Here is a 16,766-nt window from a genome sequence, read left to right as displayed (position 1 = left end):
TTGCTGAAAGCTGGATATTCCTTTGTTTTGAACACGGGAAGGTTTCCTAACTGGAATGGCAGTACTGGTCTCCTGACTGGCGAGAGGGTCATGAAAGGATTGTGGGAATGAAGGAAGAAAAAGGGCTCTACTAATTGTCAAACTGGTTCAATTTTTGCTCATGGAAACTTGCTTTTAAGTTAAGGAGACTGAAAGTAATTCTCTCCTGCGACAAATAAATACAGAAGCACCAGGTGGGACTACCACAAGCCCTTCCGATCGGGAGTCTTAATTTGAGACCGGACACTGGTCCTCAGTATACAAAACTCTTCACAGCTTTGCATTTGGTGCAAGATTATTGGAAAGCAGCGCAGGTCCTACAGGAGGAATTGGGGAGCCCCCTGAGTATAATGATGGAACATGCCACAGTCAGACCTCTTCCTTCCTGCAACAAAGCAAGCAAAGGCCACGCTTAGTGCCAAAGACACTTGCGACACACAGCAAACGGGCGGCGAGCGCGTAGCAGCGTGTTCTGCGGGGGAGAGGAAAGAACGCAGCCCCCGCGAACTAGGAAAAGCGGCCAAGCCGCTTCTGCGTCATCGGCGTTGGCGCTCGGCTCCTATCCCAGCAGCCTTGGGCAACGCAGCGGTGCGTGGGGCTGCACCAGTTGGATTCCTACCTGGCTAGGCTCAGCAGATCCGGTGAAGCGGAAGCGTGGAGAGCTGCAGGGCGGATAGCGGGGAGCACGTGTTACATCGGCAGATGCCCCCCCGCCCCGCCTTGGCGAGTGCGCCGGACCCCCTTTATAGGGGGGAGCGAGCAAAGGGACCCCCTCATGCATATGCATGAGGGGCGGGGCGAGCCGCCTTCCCTCTCCGCGCGCCGCGCTGGCGTCACTGGGCGAGGCTTCCCTCTTGGAAGCGCTGGCGGGAAAGCGCGGCGCCCGCTCCGGGGCGATGGCGGAGGCGGACGCGGACCCGGACCCGGACGCGGACCGGGGCTCGGAGGCGGGCAGCGAGGAGGTGCTGTTGACCCCGGCCCAGCTCATCCGAAGCCTGGAGCAGGTGAGCGGGCCGATCCTGCACTGAAGCCGGTGCCAAACCTCACCTCCCCCCCCCATTTCGTCGCCCCCTCCAGTTTTCTTTTTGCCAGAGTTCCTTTGCGTTTGCAATTCTGTCTTCAAAAGGCTGCAGAGCAGAGGAAACGTTCCCCCCGGTTTTTTTGGTGACCCCCCCCCACCTTTGGGCTGCTACGGGCCGGGGCCCCTGCGATTGTATTCCTTGCCGATCCTATTAGTAAATTCGGTGAGCCGCGCAGCTGAGGCCTCGTTCATTGCAGTGGGCCCTCGCAGTAGGATTAACATGGTGCAGCGTGGGTTGTATGCAGAGACCAGAGCGGGGGTGGGAACAGGCAAAGAACTCGAGGACGTCGTGGACCAGGAGGCCGCCAACTCACCCCCCCCCCCCCCCATACGTCCAGGCCAGCCTTCCGGACCCTGCGAGGAATTATGGGACCATGCCCTGTTGTGGGGGTCTCATAACTCCAAAGCCCCCGCTACCCTTACCTGGACAAATCCGTGTTAAGTGCTGCTAATTCAGAAGTAAGTTTAGGGAGGTTGAGGGCAATCACATGCACGTTTAGACCCCAAAAGCACTACAACCCCAGTATGCCCCAGCAGGTGTGCTTAGAAAAAGAGAAATGTGTCTGGTTGGGACATGCTGGGGATTGTAGGGCCGCTTTCTTTCCAGACATGTGTAGGATTGTGTCCTTGCTTCCAGGCAAGCGTGCTTGGCCTTCAGCAACCAGGTGCCCCCGGATGGGTGGGACTGCAACTCCAGGTATCCTGCGTAGGATGCATCCAGCATAGGTGAATTTTCCCAGGAAGGAGCTCTTGCCCCCTGGTGCAAGCCAAAGCGGTTAGCCGTGCAGATCCAAACATGGCAGGAGAGGGGGAAGGGTCGCAGGGTGGAGAAAACCACAACGCATTCTGTCTGCTTTTGCCCTCCAGGCCTGGATGAATGAGAAGTTTTCCCCTGAGCTGCTGGAAAGCAAATCGGAGATCGTCGAGTGTGTCATTGAGCAGTTGGAGCACATGGTGAGAACAGAAGACCATTGGGTCTCGGATGCAAGCAAATCATTTGCTCTCTAGCCTGAAATGCCTCTTACAAAATTTCACCTGAAGTTCAGCCTTTCCCAGGAGCCCTTCTGATGTGTGGGGCAGCAACTCCCATCGCCCCCAGCCAGCATGAGAGGAGCTGCGATGTCCTTGCCCGTCCAGGCATCCGTCCATCCCAGTCCACCACCGCTGGGCTGCACTCAGAACTGTGATGGCCGGGGTGGTTTGAGAGAATTGCTTCAATTTAACTTGGCTGTGAATAGATGCCCCCTCTTCACCTCTTCCCATGTCTACAAAGATCTGCCTGTCACATCCATACAGATGAATGGGCTTGGGCAGCCAAGAGATCCTTCCTTCTGATTGTTTGCCTTGCAGGAGGACAATCTGAAGCGGGCCAAGAAAGGGGACCTGAAGGTCAGCATCCACCGCATGGAGGTCGAGAGGATCCGTTACGTCCTCAGCAGCTACTTGCGCTGCCGGCTCCAGAAGGTAATGGCCCACTGGGTCCAGTTACTGGGGGTGCTTCCTTCTGCAGGCAACATGTAGAAATCACTCTGTGCCGGGCAGGACCATCCTCTCCCTCCTGTCTTTTCCTTTCCCTGCTGAACACCTCCGTAAGCTATGGCTTGGGTTCCCACATACTCTCACTAAACAAGTTCATGGCCTTTTCCAGCCTCCCTTCCTGCTAAGGTAGCCCTACCCATCTTGATGCTCTCCAGATGTTTGGACTAGAACCCAGAATTCCTGGCCACTGGCTGAGCCTGCTGAGAGTTGATGTCCAAAGCACCTGCAAGGCGCAAGGTTGAAAAACAACTCCACAGAAAGCAGGGTCCTGGACCAGCACCTGTTTTCCCACAGGACCTTCTCGTTCATTTTCCATGCAATTTCTGGGCTCAGCACAACTGCAAAGGGCTTTGGCATCCTCAACCCTGTTTATTTCTTCTTGAAGATAGAGAAATATTTTCCTCACGTCCTAGAGAAGGAGAAGACTCGCGCAGAGGGGGAGCCATCCATCCTGTCTCCAGAAGAATTTGCCTTTGCCAAAGAGTGAGTGGAGGGCTATAGCCAACGGTAGATGTTGTCACAAATTTATTTGGTTTATTAGAGTTTTATCCTGCCCCAGGAGCTGTATGAGCTTGGATTTCTGTGTATCCAAGTCTGTGTTGTGCTTTGCAACTTCTGAAGGTTCACACTCACTACCCAAGAGTGTTAGACCCTGACAATTTGCATAATGGGGTGGCCCACTGATCAGAAGGACAACCTTCCTAGCCACTGGGTGCTTAACGATCTGCGGAAACTGGTGGGCAAGGCTGTTGCACAGGGCAGAGACGGGTCTTGGCACCCCTGCCCAGGCTCTCCTTAAAGGCACAGGAGCTGGGCAGGTAAAAGCTTCCAGGCTGACAGAGACACAATGCTACACACACAACAGGTTAGATAGATAGATAGATAGATTAGCTGTCTTTTATCTTGGAGGATTTCAGTCTGAAATGTAAGAATACCTGCATCAGGTAAAGTCTGGGGATCTTGGGATTGCACATGCTGGACATGAATTCCTGGAGGACGACCAAGCATGTAGGGGAGCCACCCTCCAACCCGACACACTCCAGATATTTTGGACTACAATTCCTATGATCCCCAGCAAATCCACTGGCTTAGGAAAATAGAGGGACTCAAAGTCTGACATATCTAGAGGTTTCCAGGCTGTTTACAACATGCCAGAATTTGTTCTTGACAAAGCAAAGACTTCCATATAAGACTGTTCATAACTTTGCCATGATATCAAAACTGAAGAAATATTAATAGAGAATGTGTTTTCTGGCCATCAGAGCCATTTATTTTATTGATACATTTTATCTCTTTTCTTTTGGCTCCCAGGACCGCTTGGAAAGATAACAAAGATTAAAAAGATACCTGCAGGCTTATCTGTAAAAGCACAACACAAAAGGAAAGGGAATGGGGAGGGAGAAGGAAAAATGCTGCAATGGCTATGGGCCTTGCTTTTGCTTTGACTTATGAAAACTCACAATGGAAAGGCAATTTAACAAGTGCCTCCCTTTCAGGTACATGGCGAACACAGAGACCCATCTGAGCAATATGGCTTTGAAGCACATGCCTCCTAACCTGCAAAAGGTGGATCTCCTAAAGGCTGGTAAGCGCAGCCTGCCTTGAGTCCCCTCAGGCTGAGTTCTGACCCTGGAGAAGCAGCGGGCACAGTCCCCCCCCCCCCCCCGCTGTGCTGGGGTCGCGTTTGCGGGGCTACCTCTGAGGTCGCAGGGCTCAAGGACCAAAGCAGACTTTTCTCTAACTCTGTTTGTAGCAGCTGCATGGCTATCAGGGAAGATAATGAATATTCAGGGTCCCCAGCCTGAGTCAGGCTCAGCCACCAGGCCTAAAGCAAATGAAATACAACGAACAAGTTGCTCGAATGGTGGGGGCGGGGGTGGGGGCGGAGGCTGGTTTGGCAGACAAAATTGGAGGTGGACAAATGGAGGCACAGGCCTGTAACACCACAAAGGGTGCCCACACCTTCCTTGGGTGGAAAGCGCGTGTTGTGTGCGTGTGGAAGGAGCGTGTGCTCGCACAGCTCCCCTTGTGTCCCTCTGGCGGTGCAAATCACAGCTGCTTGGGAGAGCAAAGAAGAGAGGAGCTGGTGCGTAAGCTTTCCACATGTATGCTGCCTTTCCTCACAGTTCCCAGACCGAACCTGGACTCCTTCGTGTTCCTGCGAGTGAAGGAGAGGCAAGAGAATATCCTGGTGGAGCCGGAAGCAGATGAGCAGAGGTAGGGGTGGGCTGTGTGGTGATCCAGCCGTGCCCTGAGGCGACCAGAAGCAGGGCTGCCAAATGACGCTGCTCCAGAAGCAAAATAAGGGGGGTGTACCAAAATAGCATCCCTGTGTTCTTGAGAAAAGGCTGAGCTTTCTTTTTTTGCTATTATTGAACCACAAGGGTAGCAAAGCCGAGAGGAGCATCCCTCTTTCCCCATCACCTTGTGACACTCGAAGATGCCTTCCTCTTGTAAGCCTGTTTCGTAGCTGGTCTGTAAATCACTTTCCCTCTGAGATGCTTGGGCATGAAAGATCTTGGTCATTCAGCCGTCACGGGTATGGAGCTTGTTTTGAGTGGGTTTCAGCCTCACTGTTTTGACATGCTCGATGGATGGGTGCTGGAGCTGTTCTTTACATTTTAAAATGTGGCTATTCTTGCTTGCTGCCTGACCACTGTTTCCTTGGTGGAAAGACAGGATGCAGACCAAATAAGTAAATACCCCTGTTCTAAAGCAGCCTCGTACTAGCCGTTGTTCTCCAGATGAGTCGGCGGCAGCTTCTGTAATTCTCAACCTGCTTGGCTGGTCGTGTATAAAGCAGCCAGTAAGAGGACTCACATTTTAAAATAGAAACTTAGGGGAAGCTGTTTTTAGGGTGTTGACATTTAGCCGTTGATTTTTAATTAGGTTTTTTCCTGCATAAGCCATTTCGGGGAGGAGATGAAAATAGCCCAGGTTTTAAGGAAAGACCATCAGGCTTCTCTGAGTTAAAGATCCTCTAATGGGCACGCATAATGTACACTTCAGTTCAGCAGTGCTTCCTTTCAAGTAAGCATCTGCGAGGTCGAGCTGAGCACACACTTACGGCCTCGTCTCTTGCAGGGAATACACGATCGACCTGGAGGAGGATTCGCAGCATCTGATGCGGTACAAAACCATCGCTCCCTTGGTAGCTTCAGGGGCAGTGCAGCTCATCTAGGCCATGCGGTGGAGCTTCCTGCAGTTTCTTCTCTTTGCAAATGCCAAATGGCCAGACCTTTCCTACCTCCCTGGAGGGAATCGGCCTCCCTGTCTAGCTTGGGAGTTCAGTGCCACGTCCCTGCTGTGCCAGCAGCTGGATTCCGCCTCACGGTTGCCAGAGTGGCAGCATTTACCCTGGCTGGCAGAACTGAAGGGGGGCCCTGGCATCGGAGAAGGGCTTTTAGGAGGGGAGAGCCTGGCCCTGCCCCACCTGCCCGTTCACCTGCAGCTTGCCCAGGAGATGGTACAGAGCCGTTTCTGGGCGTGGCCTCCAAGCTCTGACATGCTGGAACTGGAATTCCTTTGCACACCTGTAATGCTGACTTCCTGCCCCTCCAGGGCTGTGGGGTGGCTCCCCCAGCCAGCAGTGTGTGTGTGTTCCGTGGGTACAAGAATTCATCCAGGATATCTGACAACAGTGAACCCCCCTGCACCTTTTCCACAAATGTTGTAAACCCCTTTTGTCCTCTTTGGGGACAAGGGTTTGCCCTTGTCCACACCAGGCCTTAACCCGGTTTCACATGGGTTTCAGTCTGTTCAGAAAGGCTTGAAGGGTGCCAGGACATGGAAGCCCATCATCCTTTGCCGAGGAACTTCAGTGCCGCAGAAGTTGGAGCATCGGGACAACCAGGGTGAGGCCCCTGGAAGACTTTCAGATCTGCAGGAAACGCCAGCCGCTGCTTGCAGGGGGAAGGGATTGTGGCGGCGTGGAGAGGAATTAAAGGGCAGCCCTGTGTTGTGCGAGTGTTTCTCATCGTCATTTGTGTCAAGGATGCTGCCCCTCCAGCAGTGCTGCATACACGAACACCACCTTCCCCTCTGCCTTCGCCCTGCCTTTATCTATCTGTCTGTCTATACATGTATTTACAAGCAGCCTATAACTGCCGAGGCCTTCCTGGGCAGATTTGCATCTTGTTTCCATCGCTCAGGGTGGCTTGTCATCGAGTTGCTGAAATGCACGTTATCATGGAATTTGGACCTAACTCAGATAAGAAACCATGATTCACTAACTAGCTACAACCCTTGAAGGGAACCCAAGGTTGGTTCTTGGGTTGTGAAGGATTGTGGTTAACAAACCACGGTTGGTCAGTGCGGCTGAGTTCAGACAACGGGACAATCCGTGGCCCGGCAACAATGGCCAACAACCAATCCTTGAGCTTGGCTTATGGTGTGGTCTGAACTCAGCTATGGTCTTTTTCCCAGAAGAAGAGGAAGGGGGGGGTGGAACTAATCTGCCCTCCCCTGCGCTTGCAGTGTGTCCCCAGAGCTGCTCTGGGTGAGCTGGGGGGCGCTGTGGAGTGGACTGGGGCATCCAGAGGGGAAGGGAAGGGAAGGTTGCGCTGGCCAGACCTTGTGCGTCGTTGGGTCAGTCCTGTGGGAGCGAGCAATGTTCCTCCTCAGGCTGGGAGGGAGGGAGGGAATCAGTGGAGAGCAGGACAGAAAGGGGCGGACTAAGCTGTGGTCTCTGGGAAGAGTCCACATTTCTATCCTGCCTTATCCTTGTGCTCAGCCTCTCTGTTCTGTACACGTTCTGCACTTGGAAACTCCAGAAGAAGCCAGGAGCTTGCCATGATCAAGTTGGAGGCTGCTTTAGTGCACGGGGAGAGACCGTTCCTGATGCTAGGTAGGGCGTTGATTTTCCATGATTAAAAGTAATGGAAGGGAGAGGGTGTGGGGCGCCTTGCCAACACTGCTGGGGGTCCCATGAGGCAGCGTGGTCTTGGGCCCCACCCACCATTGCAGCCTTTCTGAAGCTGGTGCTGTGGATGTGTTCAGGGATGCACACATCCCTGAACACATGCCTCCGGATCCCTGAGCTAGGACGGCGAGGGATCCGGATGCCTCAGAAGCATACAGAAGCAATGTATTCGCAAGCCTCGAAAGCCGCACTCCAGGTGGAAAGCTGATCCCTCGCTCTGCCCCCGCTCACCGAAAGCTTTGCTTATGAACCAGTCAGGGCCGGTCTGGGGGGGGGGGCACTATGGAAGTGGATGCCCCGACACTCTTCCCATGGAGCCCCTAATTGGTCCAGCCACCAGGTGTGTCGACATCTCCTGGGGTGTCAAGTTCTCCCGAGAAACCCTGCCCGCCGGCTTCTTCCCCACCATCGGGTGGGAGGGGGCTCAGTGGGTGTCCTTGAAGGGCTTGGAGCCAGCGCTGGATTGCCGGGAGAGGTCGGGCAGCCGGGGCCTCGCAAGTCTCAGCAGCTCCCGTAGCAGGGAGACCACCGTATCAGGGAGACCACCGCGCCACGGCTGGGCCAGCACTCCACTCCCCCTCCGAGCCTGAGCTGCCGTTCCCACCGGAGCCCGCCATCCCCGTGCCTGCCCGGGAACCTCGCCCGAGCGCACACGCGGCTCGTTTCCCTTCCTAAAGGCCTCCGACCAGCTTCCAGGCTGACGAGCTCCTTAGCCGCTTCATCCTCTTAGCCCAGCCCATGTGGCTGAAAGGGCGATTAAAAGAGGCCAGGGGCCGCCGGGGGGGGCTTGCAGCCGGCATCAGCCCTGGCCGGCACACCAGGGCCCGCTGGGGGAGCCGGGATGTGGCTGCTCGGAGGGGCCCCGGGACTTGCCGGAGGTGCTCTGTGGGGGAGCTGCCGTGGGCAGATACCCGTGGCAGCGAGGGGCTTGAGGGCAGGGCTGCTTGAGGCCACCTGCGTGGCTGTCCTCGGGGGTGGGCCCTGTAGCTGAGGGCCACCTTCCCCGTCCAGGTGTGTTGGATTACAGCTCCGCTTATCACCCACTTGCCTTGGCGGGTTGATAGGAGCAGTTGTCCAGCACCCCGGAGGACACCTGCCCTGGGGAGACTGGGTCACGTTCTCTGGGCTGGGGATGCGGAGAGAAGCGTCACCCGGCACGCTCGCCTTGTAGCCGAGCTTGGAGGAAGGGAGAGCTTGCAACCTGGGTGTGCAATTCGGGGTGGGGGACTCAGTTTGGCCCTGGTCGCTGGCTGGCGTACAGGAGCAGCCTGTTTTTAAAAGCCCTCGTTGCTTGCGGTTGGATCAGGGCCCCTTCTGTCGAGGATCAGCAGTTGTGAGGCTACATGCAGAAAGCTGGGCCCTGTCAGCTCTCACTTTGGGGCCCTGCTTGGCTCAGGCGGCAAGGCAAGCAGGAGAACTGGTTCCTCTCTTTTCTGTATGCCAGGCAGAAGTTCAACTGGGGAGCTCTCTCCTCTGTTCAGGTGCAGTGGAGGGCAGTTGAGCCATTGGTGGGGTTCCTGTTTACTTTGGGGGCCTTTTTCCTGTGGCTAAGAGGGAAAAGAGGGAGGTAAGCCTTCTCCAAGCTGCTACCATCCAGACAGGTTGCTATGCGACTCCCATCATCCCCAGACAGCATGGGAACAGTATTCCAGCACATCAGGACAGCACCAGGGTGAGGAAGGCTGTGGTGGAAGCAAAATTTCAGGCAGTGAAACCCTACAACTGCCCTTCCAGAGCTGGTAATAAATTCCAGCTCCTGCTGATGTTCTTAAGGGAGGGGGGGTCTCATCTTCACATTGACCCCCCCACAAGGAAGCCACATTCCAGTTCTTTATTGTCCCGTCAAGCACTAAGCCCATCCGAAGCCCTCTGCCCCCACAACAGCCTTGCAAGGTGGGCCACTGTTATTACCATTTGAACAGCAGGAGGAACCAGGGTTCAAAGCAGAGGGCTTTTTGGACACCCTGCGGCACACCTGTCCCAGTCTCAGCCTGCATGGGAATCTGTTCCAGTCGCCTTCCTATTTCAGTTCCAGGACTCCCCTGATTGCATGAACAGAAAAGGGGGCACCCCTGAAATATTCCCTTGCAATGGGGGTGAGCAGTTGAAGAGGGCCTTGTGTGCCTTTCTGCCCCATGTATTACTTCTCCAGGGACACACCTGGAATTCCCGGGTTCAGCTGCTCAGTAAAAGAATGCTCTGCACATGCTCAGGGGATATCTCTCCTCTGCCTACTGCCCCAGGAAACAGGCTCAGAGAGAAGTTAATCTCCACTCTGCGTCCAAGACAGACTCTCCCTCCTGAATAGAGGAAAGCCTGAACTTGGGAATCCAGCCAGGAAGCTATTAGCCAGTGAGATCCGTGCGGGGCAAGGCCCGGGCGGCGAAGGGGAGTGGCTGTCCCGCCCGGCGCCCTTTCTCTCTCCCCGGCTGCAGTCATTCCTCCTCCGAGCACCGCGAGCAGACGACCTGGGACGATGAGCTGCGGAGAGTGAGTGCTCTGGCTTGCTGGGGGCGGGTGTTGCGGCCATTCACGTGTTCTAGCCCCCCCCCCCCATCGTGTCCCATGGTGATGCTGAAAGGGTTCGGGGGAGAACGGCTGCAGGTTCAGCTTCTCTTCTGATAGGGCTGCAACCCTGCAAAAAGCTGCCGTTCCCTGTATGCTGCGGCCCGAGCCCCACCATTTTTCGGGGAAGGGTCCTGGCTGAGCAGCACAGCACCTGTATGGCATGTGCAAGGCACCGGGGTCGAGCTTTGACATCGCCACCAGGTAAGACCTGCCGGCAAACCTGCAGGCAGCAGCTGCTTCTGGCCCCAGAGAACAGCATTCCCCAACATTGCCCGGAGGTGAAGGAAGCCGGCGCGTAAAACACCTGGCCAGGGGTGGCCCAAGGCATTTTACTGCCTCCGTTAGGGTAGCAAAAGCGGCCCTTCCAAATGAGGAGGGCTGTGGGAATCCCACAGCTTTCATGCCACGTGCAAACGCTCAGCTGCCTGGAGCAGTGCATCCATCTCCTCATGCCGGGGCTGGACCTGAACGGCACGGGACCACAATATCACTGCGTGTACGGTGGCGTCCACTCCTGGTCTCTGGAAGCTAAGTATCGACCCTTGTAGTCTAGCCCGGGTGGTGTTCCCCAGGCAAAACTGCTCTGTGTCCGTCATCTGCCATAACACGGGTGTCTTATGGCACCAAGCTGTGCTCCCTCTCGGGGAGCCCCCGGTTCTGATCCCTCTCTCTCTCAGCCTAACCTACCTCGCAGGGTTGTCGCGAGAATGAAAAGCAGGCGGGGTGGAGCAAGGCATATACCCTGCCTTGCAAAGGAATACATATAAAATCAGAAGGGCCCGTATTTGGGCGGTGCATCACACAGAACGTTCTCCCAGACATATATCTCTCTCAGCCCAAGGGCCCATTTTCCTTCTGGGAAGCCTCGGGGGGAGGGGATATTCCAGGGAAGCGGGGCAAAGGCAAAAAGCATCCACAAATTGGAGCTTCGAGCCCTTCCTGGGCTTGCCGGGCTGATGTGCACATGGGAGAGCTTTTGTGTGCGGCAGACAGGGCATTATACACGGTGCAGGGGATACTGTGCCCCCCCCCACAAATGTGCATCAATCTTTGTAATGCAGAGGAATGAAGTGTCACACAAAGCAGTGCAGTCGCTTGCAGGCTCTCAGCTCTTTGATCCTGGGGGGGCCCTTCCGAGTCAGCTGCTAACCCCCCCCCCGCACCTTTCCAGCCTGTTTCAGGTGTTCAGCACGCGGGCCATCGTGCCCCGTGCCTCTCCGCCGGGGGACCTGGCCACGCGGCTTTGCCTGAGCCACACGCCACCCATCCGCAAGCTGCTCCATTCCTACGAAGAGCTGCGGGAGGGGCTGGGCCACCCCCCCCTGCGCCCATGTCTGAACTACCAGCTCTGCGAGGATCCCGGCAGGCTGGAGGCCGCCAAGGGCCCCCGCGGGAAGAAGAAGAAGAGGGTGGTCTTTGCCGACATGAAGGGCTTCTCCCTGACAGCCGTCCGGATCTTCTCCAAGATCGAGGAGGACCTGTGCGACCTGCAGCAGGCGCTCTCCCACCTGACCGGCTTCCGGAACAAGCTGCGGGGCGCCCGCCCCGAAGCGAGGAAATATATGCTGGATTTCCCCCAGCCTTCGGCTGACTACGCCGCCTTCCGCAGCCGCCTGCAAAGCACCTTTGTGTCCCTGGAGAACTGCCTGATCCAGGAAAGGTCTCTTTCGGGGACAATCAAGGTCCAGAACATCGGTTTCGAGAAGGAGGTGTTCATCCGCATCACCTTTGACTCTTGGAAGAGCTTCCATGACATTTGCTGCCAGTACATGCCTAACACATACGGCTACACTGACACGGATGTGTTTGCCTTCGAGGTGGCCCTCCCCAAAGCCCCAGCTCCTTCCGGAACCATTCAGTTCTGCATTTCCTTTCGCTGCCACCAAAACGTCTACTGGGACAACAATCAAGGGAAGAACTACCAGGTGAGGCCTGTGATGGGCCCTTCTCCACCAGGTGTGCTGTCCCGCCTGGCAAAGAGCGCGGTCGGTGCCAGGGAGCCCTTGGGCACCTCTCGCGCCGCAGCTCTAGTCCTTTCCCGCTTGCAGACCTGGCGGCGTTCAGACAACCAAGCGTACTGGTAGGAACGCTTTGGCTCTCCCGCACATTGCCCTCCGGCTCAGCCAATGACTCCCGAGGCCGACAGTGCGCATTCTGATCCGGCATGGATGTCGTGAGCTTCGCGGAGGAAGCAGGATTCACTGCGGCAGCAAGAAGCAAGTCACCCTGCAGCCGTCTTGACTCGGGGTCGCAGGACTCTTGCTTCACCGCAGACAGGAATCGGACTTCACACGGGAAGCCGCTTGCCGGCACGTCTTTCGTCCAAGCTGCCAGGAGCGGGATGGCGTGGCAGCCAGGAGTCCTGCCCTGCGATCTGGGAAGCCCTTGGTTTGGGTGCCACCTCAGCCGGAAACTTTGAAGATCAGGGTGGGCAACCCGCAATTCACAGGAACTTTCCAAAGCTCCCCACAGGCGACTAGTTCAGGCCTGTGGCAAGAGCTGGTTGGGGAGAGGAAGAGAGGGAAGGAAAAGCGCTAGGGCCCCACCCACGTTTGGTCTGGCTCCTCCCACTAGTGGCTTCAGCTCCGCCCCCACCAGTTCACTCCCAAGGGTATGTGACCCTTGGCAGAAAAAGGTTTTGTCACACCTGCTCTAGATGGAAAGTCTTACTTTCGTAGATTTGCTCTTGGTCTTTCAATCACTCGCCTACTCTGCAGGGTTGTTGCAAGGGGGATGCATATCAAGCGACCTGAACGGCCGTCGGCTTGCAAAGAGCATCTCAGTCTCCTCCATGGGGCTGGCGTTGGGGTGCGCACGCCCAGGGTCAGGTTGCAGAATGCCATAGAAACATTCCTATAGATTCTCCTTATATTCCATTTGATCCAGGCTGGAAACCTTCCTTCCCCTCCCTTGCAGCTGGCACAGCCTCCCCAGTCCAGTGACCTCCACATGGACACAGGCTGGCTGGGAATGATGGGTGTTGTAGCCCAACCCATCTGGAGCGCACTGGGTTGCGAAAGGACGGCCGGGGGGCTTTAGCGGCTGCCACAGGGAGGTGCCGCAGAACCGGCTTGTGGCCTGGGCCTCCCCAGGAGGGCTTTGGCCTGGCTGGCCCCCCTTGTTGCCCCTTGCGGGAGCCTTGGGGAAGGCAGCCCAGAGCTCCTCCGTGGGGCTCCCCCTACACGTGGCGATGGCGGAGCCGTGCAGAGAGACGTGGGCAGTGCCGAGGGCGGCCCAGGAAGCCTGGGGCTCTGGCGAGGTGAAGGGGCAACGGCCCTGTTGCCTCGGGCCCCTGGACTAGCCGGCTGCCCGCTCCCTGTGCTTCACCTCCTGTGCCCCCCCCCGCCTCTTTCTGAAGGCAAGTGCCCTCCTGTCCCGTCCACACACGGGAGGAACATCCATATATTCCCGGAGGGAATTGTTCGAGCGAAGCAGCAGCGGTTGCAGGGTTGGTGTGCCAGGACTTCTTGCTCCATTGCGACACGTGGAGCGGATGGGCTTCCCGGCAGCAGGCCATTGCTGCCAGGCGGGGGGGGGGGTTGGCTCGTCTTGCATGGTCGATCCAGGCATGTTCCCTTTACAGAGCACTGCCTCCACGGAGGCAGGAAAGCTGTAAGAACAATGTGCCAACGTGGATCGGGGCAGTGGTTGGCAGTACTGGATTCTTGGGGCATTGGGGTGCAGCTCTGAGGACTGGAGCATGTGTGTAACTAAAAAAGGGGGGCAAAAGGGAGAAAAACCCACCCCCCGTGAGTCCAGGCCTCAGTCACAAGGCAGCGACTCTGCGCTGTGCTGCTCCGTCGCCTTGATGCAAGCCCGGGATGGTCAAACGCCGCCCTCGACCGCCCGAGGCCAAAGGGCCGGGCACCCACCTGGGCACATCACTTGACCCTCAAATGACTGGTGGACGAATAGATGAACCAGCTCTGCGGAAACCACTGCACTGTAGATGACATTATATAAAACAGCTATCTTCAATCGTTGCTTTGTTGTGGCTCGTTCACATGTGCCTGTCACTCCTGCATAGTTCAGGGGTCCACATGGTATGTGGGAAGCAACCCGGAAAAGGATGTTACAGCAGGTTATTGCCCATGGCTGTTCTTGTTGTTTTATTTAGATTTTTTCTAAGCTGCACGCTCCAATAAAACTCAGAGGCAAGCAATAAAATAAAAAAACAGTAAATATATAAAGTAATATCCAATAGTAATAGACCCAATAAAAAAAATGAGAGTTAAATTAACATTTGAGACAGGCTGTAAAACACTGCTGCAGCAAAAAGTCAACAAACTTATGTGGAACACGCTTGCCATTATCAAAGCATCCATACAGTACATACTTAAATATCCATGCTGTTTAAAAAGGTGTTAGTGGGTGTTGCTGTGACAACCAGGTAAGGCACCAGGTAAGCCTCTCTGAGGGGAGTGTCATCTTCCTAGCCATTTTCTCTGCACACTGCATGATTTAATAAGACTGAATCATGCCCCCCTCCCCCCTCCTGCCTTTTTTGTAAGCTCAGAAAGGTCTTGTTAAAAACTTCAGGATTGCTCTGATGGAATGGATGCAGGGTTCATCTACTCCACCCTTCTGTTCACAGGGTCCCACAAGGTGGACTGAATGCAACAGGATCTCCTGCCCATGCTCCCCAGCAACTAGCAGACACGGGCATACTGCTGCTGACACTGAAAGGAATATATAGGTACCAGGTAGCCATGGATAGCCTTCTCTGAGCAAGGCTGTGCAGATGGGGTGCGGGATGGCAGTCCTATTAGCAAAACCGGTCTGTGCAACCTTGCTGCCTTGTCGTTCCATTAGGGCAGGCCTCAGGGGAGTCAGAGAATCACAAACAGAGGGGCTGGAAGAGGCCCGAGGGCCATCAGGTCCCATCCTTTGCTCAGTGCAGGGTGCCAGGTTCAAGCATGCTGCTCAGGTGGCTGCCCAGCTGCGTCCTGCGTGCCTTCAGTGTGCGAGAGCCCACTGCCCCCTGAGGTCTTGGGTTCCACTGCTGTACTGCTCAAACAGTCATGACATTTTTCCTGGTATTTCTGTCCCTTGAGCCTGTTATTCTGTGTTCTGCACCCAGGGATGATCACAAAGCGATCCTGGCCTTCCTCTTTGTGACATCCCTTCAAGAGGGCTATCCTCTCTCCCCTGGGTCTTCTCTTCTTGAGGCTCAGCATGCCCAGTTCTTCCCATCTCTCCCAGCAGGGCTTTGTTTCCAGTCCCGGATCGTCCTTGTTGCCCTCCCCTGGGCCCTTCCCAGCTTGTCCACATCTCTCTTAAACGGTGGAGCCCAGAACTGGACACAGGACTCCCAGTGAGGCCTGACCAGTGCTGAGTAAAGGGGAACTTGTAGCCTCAGCCTGGGGTGAGGACAAGATGCCCCCAGGCCTGCAAAGTGGGTCTGTGGCGCAGGACCGTACCCGAGGGCTCAAGCTGGGCGTCCCCGGTTAAAATCCCGATAAAGTGCATGCTCCGGCACAGCCCTGCTATCCCACCTGCAAAACCGTGGTGGTAATGCTGAGCTATCCCCCACAGCAAGGATTTCTGGGATCATATATAAGAAGGCAAAGGGTGAGAACTGGGCCGATCAGGGACTATTCAGCCAAGGCTCCAAGAGGCCATCGTGGAATCTAGTGGGTTATGGAAGACTCTTTCCAGAGCCTGGCCGACATCGGTCCCGAAGACCAAAGAAATGCAACTGCTTTTGTGTATGAACAAGCAGAAGACTATGTGCAGCGGAAAGCATGAAATCTTGCTTCTGAAGCAGTGTTTTAAATGGCACAACCGCACCCCACCGGCTTTTCACGACCAGCAGAGTCTCTGTCCTGGCTCAGCAAGCCCTGCTTAGCTCCTCTACCTCTAACCAGCCACTAATCTGGTCAAAGAAACCAGGATATCCTGTGCCTGCGTCATGGAACGCAAATCCTGTTAAGTCCCTCTGACCTCTGCTAGTGGGGAGTCAGCAAACTAGGAATGACAACTGAGTTTCTTAAGCCAAGAGAGGACACTGAGGAGGAAAGCCTCTTTGGCATCAGGTGCAATGTGTGATTTCACCGGTGCAGCAGTTCTTTTAAAGGCGCTAATGGTGCCTCCCAAGACAGATTAAGTTCATGCAGTAAGAGCAGCTACCTAAAGCCTCTGCTTTAGGCTCTGTAATACAGTGATGTTTCATACCCTGGAAGTAAGTAGTTGCTTGCACTCCAGGGGTACATCAGAGATCCAGATGTACCCCTTGTACAGAATTGGGAGACTGAGGCAGCCGGATTATGGACTATCACTTCAGGCTTCATGGGCCTGTCTGTCCTGTCTGCCTGACTTCTTTGAAGCCCCATCCTGTAAATATGCAAGAATTAAAAACTACCTGCAAGCGATGCATCAGAGAAAATGATGTTTAATACAGCCAACTCGCTAATGGGCTGGTTTGCTGCATGTAGTTAACTTTATATGTGACATATTGGAGGCCACAAGTTGGGGAAGCCTGCTATGAGCCCTTACGGGGCTGACTGGAGAATTTGACATGCTTTAATCTTATTTATTATTTATTAAAAGCTTTTCTACCCCATCCGCCACTAGCATCTCAGGATGGCTTACAATAAAATGAGTAAGATAAAACAAAAC

The 16,766-nt window shown here is 55.3% G+C and overlaps 2 protein-coding genes across 3 annotated transcripts; both read left to right on the top strand.

The window, feature by feature from the left end:
* Positions 1 to 758: 758 nt before the first annotated feature.
* Positions 759 to 6,625, top strand: GINS4 (GINS complex subunit 4). Of its 2 annotated transcripts, XM_044437590.1 has the most exons (7): positions 759 to 1,043; positions 1,988 to 2,074; positions 2,471 to 2,584; positions 3,045 to 3,142; positions 4,156 to 4,244; positions 4,786 to 4,876; positions 5,744 to 6,625. In XM_044437590.1, exons 1-7 carry the CDS (start codon positions 825 to 827, stop codon positions 5,838 to 5,840), a joined length of 795 nt encoding a protein of 264 aa, XP_044293525.1. In that variant the 5' UTR covers positions 759 to 824; the 3' UTR covers positions 5,841 to 6,625. The 2 variants fall into 2 exon arrangements, with proteins under 2 accessions (XP_044293525.1, XP_044293526.1); XM_044437591.1 differs by lacking the exon at positions 4,786 to 4,876.
* Positions 6,626 to 7,891: 1,266 nt separating this feature from the next.
* Positions 7,892 to 12,232, top strand: LOC123027024 (protein phosphatase 1 regulatory subunit 3C-B-like). The gene is made up of 3 exons (XM_044437366.1): positions 7,892 to 8,055; positions 10,016 to 10,070; positions 11,330 to 12,232. Exons 1-3 carry the CDS (start codon positions 7,892 to 7,894, stop codon positions 12,230 to 12,232), a joined length of 1,122 nt encoding a protein of 373 aa, XP_044293301.1.
* The last annotated feature ends 4,534 nt before the right edge of the window (positions 12,233 to 16,766 follow it).

Source organism: Varanus komodoensis, unplaced genomic scaffold, assembly GCF_004798865.1.
Source record: "Varanus komodoensis strain SLA01 unplaced genomic scaffold, ASM479886v1 scaffold30, whole genome shotgun sequence".
In the NCBI taxonomy this organism is placed as follows: domain Eukaryota; kingdom Metazoa; phylum Chordata; class Lepidosauria; order Squamata; family Varanidae; genus Varanus; species Varanus komodoensis.
Note: the sequence above shows the minus strand (reverse complement) of the source record. Positions and strands in the feature narration are given on the sequence as shown.

Excerpts from the sequence above, each read along its gene's own strand:
- GINS4 (XM_044437590.1), top strand. The coding sequence starts at position 825 with ATGAGGGGCGGGGCGAGCCGCCTTCCCTCTCCGCGCGCCGCGCTGGCG. Across the intron at positions 2,075-2,470 it reads TTGAGCAGTTGGAGCACATG|GAGGACAATCTGAAGCGGGC; the intron begins GTGAGAACAGAA and ends TTTGCCTTGCAG. Across the intron at positions 3,143-4,155 it reads GAATTTGCCTTTGCCAAAGA|GTACATGGCGAACACAGAGA; the intron begins GTGAGTGGAGGG and ends CCTCCCTTTCAG.
- LOC123027024 (XM_044437366.1), top strand. The coding sequence starts at position 7,892 with ATGGAGCCCCTAATTGGTCCAGCCACCAGGTGTGTCGACATCTCCTGG. Across the intron at positions 8,056-10,015 it reads GCGCTGGATTGCCGGGAGAG|TCATTCCTCCTCCGAGCACC; the intron begins GTCGGGCAGCCG and ends CCCCGGCTGCAG. Across the intron at positions 10,071-11,329 it reads GGGACGATGAGCTGCGGAGA|GTGTTCAGCACGCGGGCCAT; the intron begins GTGAGTGCTCTG and ends AGCCTGTTTCAG.